The sequence below is a fragment of the Nicotiana sylvestris genome, chromosome 7, assembly GCF_000393655.2.
Source record: "Nicotiana sylvestris chromosome 7, ASM39365v2, whole genome shotgun sequence".
Lineage (NCBI taxonomy): Eukaryota > Viridiplantae > Streptophyta > Magnoliopsida > Solanales > Solanaceae > Nicotiana > Nicotiana sylvestris.
Genome location: NC_091063.1, coordinates 110,796,563 through 110,809,545, shown reverse-complemented (window position 1 = coordinate 110,809,545; position 12,983 = coordinate 110,796,563). Strand labels below are relative to the sequence as shown.

Sequence of the window (12,983 nt, the reverse complement as noted above, 5' to 3'; positions counted from 1 at the left end):
GGCATATCGGTTGTGTCCTTTCGGGTTTGTGTAAGGTTATGTCAATTTCTTCGTAGTGGTTATGATGATTTGCTTTGGTTCTAGACATCTAATTGCGCATGGTTGTTGGTTTGAGCATAGCGACTGGATGTGTATCATGTGGACCAGTGTGTGGATAGGGTCGCGTATTGCAGCGAAGTTATGTGGAGGTATGACCCTTCGGGTTAGATTCATGTGTTCTGGTTCTACGATGTGTGACGGGTTCTCAGCATTGTGTGTGGTGGTACTGGTGAGCTTGCGGTACAACTCTCTCATTTGAGTCGTTCTCACGATGTGAGTACGTTCAGATTGTTTCTTATTAGTGCACAGATTGCACGAGTTGTGGCTTTAGATTGTATTGATGTGTTATGTCACCGGAGTAGTTGTGTTGGTATTAGATGAGATTGTTGGGATCTAGAATGAATACAAACAGATTCAGTTTCAGCGCGTTGGAGGGATAATATCGATGTTCGGCTCAGAAATTTACTATAGTCCTTTGGTTTCACGAATGGTTGATTTGAGGAGTGGTTATGACTTCCTATGTGTTTCATTTATCATTGGCAGTATGCGGAAGTGTTGGAATAAGGCTTTATGTGATAAAAGGCTTATTATCAAAATTCGGATGTTTTAAGCAATTGTTGTGAGTAGAAGCTATCATTACAAGTGTTTGAGTTATGTGGTATATCATGTAATTGCAGCTGAGGTTGCATGTATGGGTTATTATAGCTTATTCAGGCTTATTCAGAGTGTAGATGTGAGATTTTGATCTTGTGGATGATTTCAGAAGTGGAAATGTGGTTCTAAGGCTTATGGGCTAGGTTGAATTGTGAAATTTCAGTTACATTGTGTTATCAGACCTATATAAGATAGGGTGATGTGGGATCTCCCCCGGGTACGTGCATGGTAAGGTTATTCATCGATTGGTTGGGTTTTGGAACAACTCTGGGCACATTTGAGGACGAACGTATGTTTAAGTGGAGGAGGATGTAACGACCCGACCGGTCGTTTTGAGCTTTTGCACTTTGCTTGCCAGTTCTCAGGCATGGCTAGCCTTGTGTGATGTATTATGACTTATGTAAATCGTCGGTTTTGATTTTGGATAATCAGAATGAATTTGGAAGAACAGTCCACAGTTTGAAGCTTAAAATTTGAAAGGTTTGACCAAGATTTGACTTGTTAGTAGATGACCTCAGATTGGAATTTTTATGATTTGATTAGCTCAGTTAGGTGATTTAGGACTTAGGAGCATGGTCGGAATATGTTTTGGAGGTCGGAAGGTTTAGGCTTGAATTGGCGAAATTGAGATATTGGCGTTTTCTGGTTGATAAGTGAGATTTTGATATAGGGCTCGGAATGAAATTTTGGAAATTAGAGTAGGTCCGTTGTGTCATTTGTGACATGTGTGCAACATTTCAGGTCATTTGGACGAGGTTTGGTAGACTTTTGATCGAAAGCGGAATTTGAAAGTTCTTGGAATTCTTAGGCTTGAATCCGATGTAGTTTTGGTGTTTTGATATTGTTTTGAGCGTTCCGAAGGTTGGAACAGGTTTGAACGATGTTATGGGATATGTTGGCATGTTTGGTTGAGGTCCCGAGGGCCTCGGGTGAGTTTCAGATGGTAAAATAATTTTGGACTTTAGACTTGGCAATTTTTCCTGGTTTTTGTTGCAGACGATTTGTTCTTCGCGTTCGCGGTCAGGGACTCACGTTCGCGAAGGGTATTCTCTGAGGTGGCGAATTTTGTCTTCGCGTTCACGTTTTGTGTGTCGCGTTCGCAATGTTGTGATGCTGTGATTCTCCGCGTTCGCGAGGCTTATGTCGCGTTCGCATAAAGGAAGAGGAGTAGCTAGTCCCCAAGGCAATTGTTCTATGTGTTCACGTAGTAGAGGTCACATTCGCAAAGTGTTGAGTCAGCTGTGCATTGCGTTCGCGAGAGGTTTCTCGCGTTCGTGTAGAAGGATTTCCGGTCAGTGAAGCTGTGTGCTTCGCGAACGCGAGGGATATGCCGCGTTCGCGATGAAGAAATATATAGGCAGACAGTTTATATCTTAAAATCAAGGGTTTGAGTCCAATATCATAAAAGCCATTGGAGAGCTCGGGAGAAGGTGAAATTTGAGGGGATTTTCAGTGGAGCTATTGGGGTAAGTATTCTTCACTCATATTTGGTTTATTTCCATGATTTAATCTTGAATTTCATCATTTAATTTAAGAAATTAGAGTGAAAATTGGGGCCAAATGCAAGAAAAGTTTGAGAATTCTTTTAGGGATTTGAATGGGCAATTGAGGTCGGATTTTGATGAATTTAATATGGGTAGACTCGTGAGTGGATGAGGATTTTATTGTTATGATTTTTATCGGATTCCGAGGCATGGGCCCGGGGGCCGTGTTTGAGCAACTTCGGGATTTTTGATGTAAATTGGATATTTTCGAATGTGCTTTGTTCCCTTAGCATATTTTAATGGTCATGTACTGATTTTGGTTAGATTTGGAGCATCCAGAGGTCGATTCGAGAGGTCAAAGGCATCGCCGGCTAGAGTTTGGACCGGATCGCGGTGAGTAATGATTGTAAATATTGTCCTGAGGGTATGAAACCCCAGATTGCACATCGTGGTGCTATATTGAGGTGACTCACACGCTAGATGACGAGCATGGGATCATGCACCATTAGGGATTGTGACTTAGTCCATCCCGTATGACTGTTTTACCGTGTATTTGATTGAAAACTATTTGCTATCATCATGTTTGAGGCTAAATGCTATATTTGGGCCTCGTGCCAACTATTTGGATCCTTAGGGGATCTTTACTGATATTTCCTCACTGTTTTGACTTTATATCTGTACTCAGCCATGCTATAATCTACTATTTTCATAACTCAGCCATGTTTACTCTGTTTTAACGCAGTAAAGATATTTTAAATGATATTTTGGCTGAGCATCATGTTTTACTGTTGCCCGAGTGGCTTATAAGATTCTGACTGAGTAAGGCCGAGGGCCTGTGTTGTGAGGATACTTTTGGGGTCGGGATGCACGTCGCAGCAGTGATAAACTGATCTATGATTATAAGGCTGAGGGCCTGAGATTTGTACGTCACGAGATGGCTTGTTGATATGAGGCCGAGAGCCTAGTGATTATGCCACGAGATGACTTGATATTGCGCTTGCGCCGTAAGGGGATCCTCCAGGAGTCTGCACACCCCCAATGAGCGCGGGTACCCATTGTAATGTGAGATATAGCCCGAGGGGCTGGTGTTGTTCCATGATACTGCCCGAGGGCGGATTTTGTTGATATTGTGCTCGAGGGACGGTTCTTTATGTGTGTATCTTTCCTAGTTGCCTGTCATTTACTTTCTTAACTGTCAAAAAGGTCATTCCAAAGAAGTTTAAACTGAACTAAAGTGACTTTACATATTTTTACTGTTTCACTGCTTTTACTGGCTTTTACTGTTTCTTTATAGTCTGTTGATGTGCCTTTATGTGATTTCTTATTACTCAGTCTGCATTTATCATTATTACTCACTAAGTTGGAGTACTCACTTTAATCTCTGCACCCCGTGTGCAGATTCAGGCGCTTCAGGTCCTGCTTGCGAGGGTTGAGAGCTTTCAGCAGACTTCGGAGATTCACTATGTAGCTGCTCGACATTTGCAGCCTAGTGCTTCTCCCTCTATCTTATCTTCTCCTATTTTAGCTATGTAATAGCTGGTGTAGACTCTTTCAGACTTGTAGTTTTATAACAGATGCTCATGACTGGTGACACTCCGATGTCGGGCTATGTCTATTCCGCGACTGTATTATTCACCTTATTTTGGGGATTATTATTATGTTGGAGACTTGAACTGTATTATTTTAATTGCTTAAAATGAATTGGGAGTGTGTCGGCTAGCCTTGTCTTCACGAGAGGCGTCATCACGACCAGGTCTGAGTTTTGGGTCGTGACACCTTCATGGGTGAAACCCTGAGCAGTACCTTCTCTCCCACCATGTAAGCAACATCACAAACCTTCCAATCGGCGTAACTCTTCTGCCTAGACTGCACCTATATAGATATTCTTGAATCATTTAGGAGCATTCATTTAGATGCTAATTATTACATGCCATCTATATATGCTAGTCTAGAGTCTCGACTCTGTTGATTGTAGCATGTGTTCTTTAAATGTTATATCTGAGCAACATTTGTGATTTTTTCTTGACTTGGAAAAGTATTCTTTCTACTTTTCGATTGTTGATATCTTTGATTCTGGTTATTCATGAGATTATTTACTGTTTCAGTTTTAAGCTCTGTTATTTATATCCTTGTTGTAAGTATTTTGATGCCTATAGCCTCGCTACTACTTCTTCGAGGTTAAACTTGATACTAACTGGGTACCGATTATGATACATAATTCAATTATCAAATATACCTTTATTATCCTTTTTCATAATTAGACCCTTAAAAGTACTTTTTGAAAAGATTGACCAACTACAATTTGCTTATCAAAAGTGTAAAAAGCACTTCTTAAATGAATTGGCCAAATATAAACCGCTAATTTCCTAGAGCACTTTTTCAAAATACATAGTTTTTGATAGCTTGGTGAACGAACTCTACATCTCAATCCCAAGCAAGTTGTGCTCGACTATATAAATTCTCACTAGACATGTGGCTTCACTAATTTAAATCCACCTTAGTTCAAAGAAGTGCTCAAGGAAATAAAGTTATAGAGACTGAACTACGCCAAACATAAACCTTATATATAGAGTAGCAACAAGTAAAATTTTAAAGACTGAATTACACAAAGTTACAGACAGAGTAGCAACAATATTGATAAATTGATACTTGAACAACTAGAGAGTGATTTTATTCGAAGGACATGATTGCTTTCTGCAGTAAGTAAGAAGTGTTTGTTGTTCAAGCAAGACCAAGCTTGTGCTTGAGTTCCAAGACAAAATCATAGATCTTGTGAGGATGAGGAAGGGACTTTGATACACTCTCGTTCTCCATACATCTTTTTGCCCATACCACCAGCTTTGGACACTCTGCTTCTATACTAAAATTTGCACAAGTCTCATAAGAATAAAACCAACTAGTAAAGGGAACCAAAGCCACATCCACAAAACCCAAATTATCACCACCAAAGTAAGTTTTATTTCCAAGCTCTCCTTCCAAAGTCTTGAAGATTTCTATGAATTCCTTCTTTGCTTCTTCTTGATCTTGACCTTTACCGCTCCACACTCTTCTTCCTGTGCTATATATCTGCATTAAACCAACAAAGGGATTTAATAACTCATATATAAAGAAAAAATCTACCTGTTAATTTGAACAAGATGTCCATAAGTTTATATGGCCTAAATAACTCATCTTTGTGAGATGTTTATTACCTTCTTGTCAATATAGTCGGCCCAGAATCTGGCTTGTGACCTTCCATAAGGATCAGAAGGAAGTAATGGACAATTGTCATGCCAGACTTCATCAATGTACTCAAGAATGTTTAGAGACTCACAAATGGGTTTACTATTGTGAATCAAAATAGGGATCTTTTTGTGAACAGGGTTCATCTCCAGAAGCAAAGGGCTTTTATCAGATAAGTTTTCCTCCTTTGCTTCATATTTGATTCCCTTTAAGGCCAATGCAATTCTTATCCTCATACCAAAAGAACTTGGCCAGAAATCTAGCAGAACCACGTTGTTGCTCTCCATTTTTTTGTTTGTTTGAGATCAATATGTAGGCTAAGTAATGAATAAAATGATCAGTTGGCTTATGAATGAATGTCATTGAACATTAGTAGTACTATTTATAGGGATATATTTGCTTAGATGTCATTGGTTGCGTAGGTCTTAGGATGTGAAAATTTTGCTTGAATATTGCATATACTTCTTTTCCAAGAAAGATTATTTAATAATAAAATTAAAGCATGCCAGTGTGAACGAAATTAATTAGTCAAAATATTCTTTCTAGTAGAAAAAACTAAGTTGTCCTCCTTTCATGAACATTTCGATCTTTTTCTTCGTTCAACTAATCTGTACGCTTGTGCTAGATACTTACTAATTGAGGTGAACCTTAGATTTTGTCTAAACAATTAATTTATTTTTAGTGTTTTATCTTTATTTTTATTCTAATTCTTTTTTTTAAAAGGAATCATATTTTTATATTTCATGAGTAGTTCATGGGTCAAAATCTGAACAAAAGAAGTCTACTTAAGGGAGAACAACCCGGAGTCGGCCAAGCCGAAGTCATGTTTAGGAAGCAACACACTGGCAAGCAGTCCGACTATGGCTGAAGTCGAGCACTCATGAGGCTGATATGGCTAGTTCGACACTTAGCCATTTTAAAGGATTATTCTATAGGATATTCAAAAGATGGGGTACACTGGTTAAGGACCGATGGGTAATGAAAGTGTTTTATATAAATACTAGGAGAGAGAGTAAAAAAGGGGGGGGGGGGGAGGGGAGGGCAGTCCAAAGATCCAAGTAGAACATACCTTTCGGAGAGGAAAGATGGTCTATGACCTCAGATCCATCGCATCTGTCATTCAACCTTCTCAAGAAAATACAGATCTGTCTAGCTCACAGTCGGGTGAATCGTTTCTGTTGCTATTTCTCTTTTTTATTTGATACTATGCAAATTGCCATCTTTCATTATATTGTGGAGTACAAGCGGGACTATATTGGCCTCTCACGCTCAACTATAATGGTTTATACCTGTTTGGAATTCCTGATCTAGAAGTGATTGTCTTTGGCTAAGATTTACCCTCTATCTTCTTATTAAATTCGTTAAACAAAAAGGGCCTAAAACTCTTTGGTCAAACAATTTGACGCCGTCTGTAGGGATTTCCTAGCCAAAGTTTTAGTTTCCTCAAGATCTAAACTCGGTTCTACTTCTACTTCCCATCCGTTGTAACTTCATCCTTTAGCTACGAACATAAATTTGAGAAATTCGTAGGCAAGATATTGAAATAGCCAAACCAATTTTTAATCTAGACCCTTGCATAAAATCGAAATTCTATCTGATATCTATACAAAAACTACGCTTCGACGTAGTTATAGTTTCGGCACGTTGCGAATGCAAGTTGTCGGAATAGACTATGGCCGTCACATATTTAGAACGTCCACAATCCTGTTACCATGTTAGTGCTAGATACCAATCTATACCTTGTGCATACATCCCTCTTCCTCTCAGAGAGGAATAATAACTTGTTGTGTAATTCCTTGAAATGACAAAACTTGTTCCCACCTGTGTGCTTATGATGTGGCTTATGTTTCGTATCTTCACGCACTCGGGACTGGATCGGATTGGGACTTAAACTCGAAGATCCCAACAGGTGAAGTAAGTCATCAGTCCACAAGGTTCCCAGATTCAACTAACGCTGAAGCTAAGTACGAGGCTGAGATCGGATCTGAAGCTAGCACTCTCAGTTTATTGCCAATCAGATCGAAGGGATTTTTCAGACCCAAGTAGCGGAGATGGCAAAAACTAGTGCCTCAACCAAATTTAGGTAAGATACTTACCTCAAGCAAGCCAAATCACTTCTCTAACAAACCCTTGCCGCGTATATCAAACTCCAGACAGCTCGAATCTAACCAAAATAGCTTAATATCATCAATAATAGCCAGAGAAAATAATTCCAAATGATAAAGCTAAAGTCTTGAATCAAATATACAAAGTTAATCCCAAGCTCGTACCCCGGAACCCGACAAAATTCATAAATTTTGAATGCCATTCAATTACCATTCCAACTATACTAATTTTATCCAATTCCATCCACAAACTGACCCTCAAATCACCAAATCTCATTCTCCAATACCATGATCTAAAATCCTCGAATTTTACCTCAAACACACATAAACTAGGTATAATAATTAATGGGTAATCAATATCTATCATCAAAATTGAATAAAGTTCACATACATCTTCAACTGAAGTAAAAACCCTCTCAAAACTCGTCCTTAGCCGAATTCCAAATCTCTCAAAATGAGAAAAACAATGAAACCCTTTGAAATATAACATTGTTAGTGAATTCGCACTTACGGCTGCTTAACTGGACCTGCGGTTCTGCTTCTGTGGAATTTTGGCCGCATATGCGGCTCCCTCCAAAATCCGGAATTTTACTTTTGCGGAAAAATGTCGCATTTGAGATAGAGCTTCTGCACAAAATCTTCCACTTCTGCGGACAACCTCCTCCAGCCTCACCTTTGCTCCTGCGACCCAAATGCCGCATTTGCAACCCGCTTCAGCAGCTCCTCATCCGCATCTGCGGACACAGCCCTGCCCAACCTTCTTCGATTATGCAACTCTTTAACCGCACCTACGACGCTGCATCTACGGACAAGCCAACAGCAGATGCGATCACATCAGAAACCAACTCCCTTCAGCAATTGCTTCAAGTCCAAAATGAGTCTGAATTCAACCCGAATCACACCCGAGGCCCCCAGCCTTCTTCGATTCTGCGCCTCTTTAACTGCACCTATAACGTTGCATCTGCGGCCAAAACAACCACAAATGCGGTCACATCAGAAACCAGCTCCATTCAGTAATTGCTTCAGGTCCAAAATGAGTCTGAATTCACCCGAATCACACTCGAGGCTCCTGGGACCCCGTCCAAATATACTAACAAGTCCTAAAATATTATACGAACTTGTTGATACCCAATTTTTTCCTATATATTTTTAATATGAAAAATACCTTCAAAATAGCATATATATGCATATATAGGAATGTCCAAAGGAATTATTATTTTTCCATAATTTTAAAGGTTTAAATTGATTTATTTTCTCCCTTTTATCCATAAAATCCCCAATAATTATTTACAAAATTATTGTTTTGATAATGCATCTATTGTATTTCTATATTTATGCCAAAATTTGGCTAAAGTAATTTTTACATATTTTATAATTACATTTGGTATTTTTAAAGCTAAATTGCACATAATTGCAATATTAGCCCTTTTAAGATTTAATTATGTTTTATACGCATAAAATTGGATCATATATTTTTAAATTTCTAATTATGTGTTATAAATCATTTTAACACTTTAAATTATTTTTCAGAAACTATTTACTATTTTTATAAATTAAATAGGGAAAAAGTAGTTTTTTAAAATATAGCCAGATTGGCTTTCAATTGTAGCCCAAATCAAACCCTAATCCCAGCCCAATTTCACAATTAAAACTCGATCCACACCCTTTTTACCCATTCCCAAACCCGGAACCTCACCTACCCTCTCTAATCTCGACCGTTGATCTCCCAGATCAACGGTCCACATTGTTTCTTACCTTTTTAACCCAACGACCCCCCAAAACCCTACCCCATTTTTCATTTGAGCCGCCTTTGAATCCCTTTCCTCTCCAATCCTCTATGAGACCTAAACCTAACCCTAGCCGTCGTCACCCAAAACTAGCCCTAATCCCTTCGATCCTCACTCGATCCATGGATTCCCATGACTGTTTGAGACTTATACTCGTCTCCTACATCTCTTGGTTGCTCGTTTTTGGGATTTCTTGGAAGATCTCAAAGAGATCTAGTCCAGATCTTGTTCAACTCCTATCCATGGTCTTTTATGCCATTTTCCAGCCATCCATGGCTGTTGGAGTCAGATCCATGACTTTTCCGGCCGAAACTGGTAACATCTTAAAGTCCTCTCATCTTCTTTGGGTTCTCTGAAACCCTAACCTTTGAGATTTTCCACTTTTCTTTATATATGTCTTAGATCTAGGTGTATCAATGAGTTTTTAACTGATTTTTTCTTCGTCTCTGCTATTTTCTGAAAAACCTAGCTATAAATCCTCCGATCTTTTTAGATCTGTGATGGATCTATGGGTTTTATGGTTTTCACTTGTTTTCCTCAAAATATTTCTCCGATTTCAAACGATTTCTTCATTTTCCATACTAGGGTTTCAAAACCCATTTTGCAAAAATGATTTCTTTCTGATTTTAGCAATTACTTTGATTTTAGCATGTTTAAACATCACCCGAGTCTTTCCTTTTTGCTCAATTCATTTTTTTGTTAAGAAACCTTAATACTTATTTGAGTCTGTTTGCAACGTGTTTGCATGACTATCATGAACATTCTAGGTTTCATGTGTGTTCTATATGCTCTTGTGCTTCATGCTCTAATTTGTTTTTAAGGTTTCTTTGATTTTGTCCAAACACGTGTTATTTATCGTTTAATAGGTCCAACTATTTGTTTTATTGATTGATCACATAATTTATGTTGATTTTGTGTAATCTCCTTAAACCTACATCTGTGATTTTGTGTATTTTCCTTGTAATTTGGTGCTGATCTTTCGAAATTGCTTCCTTATTTTTTGTGACACTTTCCTTAGTTAGTGTTGATTCCCTGTGATTTTCCATCTCATCCGTGATTATTTGAACTGACTTTCAAAATTGAAATTGTGCTTTACCTTATTTAGAGGCCCAATATGATGTTAATATACTTTCCTTACTTGAAAATATTCCATACTTAGTCCTTATTACATGTTGTATGCTTTTACTACTCCTATTATGGTAAAATCAGTTTTTTTCCCTGCTTGATACAACTTGTGCCCGTTTGAACTATGACTCCCTAATTGAAGAGAGTCCGGATCTTTAATTGATTCTGATTTGTATTATTTCTATAATTATGCTAAGTCAGTACTTATTACCTTATTTTCCTGCCTGTTCTAAAACTATAAATACTCTACCCTCTCTTTAGCATAGGACACGAACAATTAGTTCAAAACACACACACACACACACACACATACACACACACACACTCAAACTCTCTCTTCTTTCTCTACTACTTGAGCTAACTGCTTGTTTAGCCGGCTGAAAGCCAAGGCTAGACTGTGGAACTCTACTTGCTTTACTTTTTCTGCACTGTGCTTCCTTAACTAGTATGTTGCTAGTTCAATTCTGAAACTCAACTCTATGTGCTCCATTGCCTGTCAATCCCTGTCTCTTTCAGTATTGACTTAATGGCTCATGTTGTTTAATTGCCCTTCTTGTTTACTGCTTTATTCAGTATGCTTAAGTTCTGCCCTCTCTTGTTCAAATGTGATCTACATGACCACTCCCATACCCTGTCCCTATGTCTTATTACTATTCTAATTTCAAGCATGATTCCCTTGTTAACTCTTTGAAGTAATTGTTTGTGTTCTGAAGACCAATCAGTCCCTACTTGTTCTTTGTACTTGTTGGTCTATATGCATCTCTTCTCAGCCATGTTTATGTGTTTCTAATTTGGGCCCTCTATGTCCCCAACCCCTACTTCCCTATTTGTAACTTCTGAAACTGTACTATTCTTTGAACTTGTTCTGTGTGTGTGCTGTCTTGTTCCAAGTTATTGTTGCTCATATTCCCTTCTCTTTTTTTCAAAACTATTCTGTTGTTTTGCAAACTTATTTCAAACATGCAATTTCAAAACTGTTTTCCAACTCAACTCTTTTAAATCTATGTCAAGCACTCTCACATATATTCTTAGACCACTAGGTTCTGCCCCTTTTGTGTGAGCCTTGCCTTGGGACCCTAGAGCTCCCTCTGAACTTGGACACATAAAAGATGGCCTTTTCCACACTGCACTTACTCTGTCTTGACTATGAAATCTGGATGTGAGCACTGCCCGGGATCCCTTGAGGTCCTTAGGGAACTCTGACACACCCAGATATGAGAAAGACTATGGAACAAAATTGGCATTTGAGGTGGTTTATTACATAACTCAGGGAGGAAGTCCTAATCAGGCTTCCTATAATGTAACTCCTTATTGTTCATTTCTACTTATGTAATTCACTTCAATGCTGGTCTATAATAACCTGTTGTAAACAAGTGTTGGGGTTGGCTAGTGAAAAGGGATAAATATGCATGCTATCATTGTTAATTCTAGAAAACATGTTATTAGGTTTATGTTCCTAATTGCGCAATAGAAACCATGCTTAGGGTTCATACATACATTACAAATCATGCTCTAGGTCTAATGTTTATTGTTTCAGCATGTGCACCCTTACAAAATCATGTGTTAAAATCTGCTAATAATTAGCACTTTACTATTGTGTTCTACGCTGCCATGTGCATTTAGAAATCCCGCTCTTAGGAAATTCTGCAATCCTGTCATATGTATTTAGAAATCCTGCTCTAGGAATTCTGCATCATGAGCTTTATACATGCATCTTAGATTCCATGTTTTAGGATCTCATTCGTACTTGCATTCACACTTAGTGTAAACTGCTGATTATAAAAGAGGTAAAAATAGCTTCACACTTGATTATCCTGTTTAAAATAATTGGTAATAATCTCTGCATTCGTATCAATTAGAACAACATGCTCTTAGGTAAAAAAAAATCTCCAAACTGTTTTAATAACTCGGAATAACTGGTGTATATTGCTTTACGCCTAGGCAAGCCTTAGGTAATAATTTAAATAAAACCAGAACTACCTTTGTTTAACTGTCAACCTATTAAAATCAATAGGCAAGCCTGATTCGGACTTCTTTTCTGAGTCATGCAATAAATCTGGTTCTGCTGTTATCACTTAGATACCATGCTTTAGAATTTTGAATTCAGACCTTATCTATGTATGAGTCATGTTGTTCATATGCACGGTATATGGAGGTATACATGAGCCTTCTACCTGTTTTCTGTGTTTTCCCTTTAAATGTAGTCCTCTGTGTTCTTGTATGTCGCTTAGTATTTTACCTTTAAACTTGAGGGTCTGCTTAGAACCCCCATAGAAACCTTACTCTATTTAAATTGTGCATGCATCATGGTCAAACCTAGTCGGGTCAATTATGTTGTCCACATAATGATCCTTTAAGACAGACTTGTCCAAAAGTCCATTGGGTTTCCCTAAACCCAAACAGACATCATCACGTTCTATGCATTTATTTGGAGAACTAAATGCTTCATGTTAATTGTTGATATTAAATAGTCGAGTCTGGTGGGGGTAAGGGCCTAACCTTGTTTAACTTGCAGAAATATGAGGCACGAAGTCCCCAGATTCGTCATGGTTACCAATATCCACCCA

The 12,983-nt window shown here is 38.2% G+C and overlaps 1 protein-coding gene across 1 annotated transcript; it reads right to left on the bottom strand.

Annotated features, from left to right (window-relative positions):
- Positions 1–4,720: 4,720 nt before the first annotated feature.
- LOC104225861 (probable glutathione S-transferase parA) lies at positions 4,721–5,759 on the bottom strand. The gene is made up of 2 exons (XM_009777743.2): positions 5,369–5,759; positions 4,721–5,243 (listed from the first exon to the last, which is right to left on the bottom strand). Exons 1-2 carry the CDS (start codon positions 5,684–5,686, stop codon positions 4,899–4,901), a joined length of 663 nt encoding a protein of 220 aa, XP_009776045.1. The 5' UTR covers positions 5,687–5,759; the 3' UTR covers positions 4,721–4,898.
- Positions 5,760–12,983: the final 7,224 nt, after the last annotated feature.

Coding starts and splice junctions, on each gene's coding strand:
- LOC104225861 (XM_009777743.2), bottom strand. CDS start 5,686: ATGGAGAGCAACAACGTGGTTCTGCTAGATTTCTGGCCAAGTTCTTTT. Junction 5,244..5,368: donor CCGACTATATTGACAAGAAG/GTAATAAACATC, acceptor GGTTTAATGCAG/ATATATAGCACAGGAAGAAG.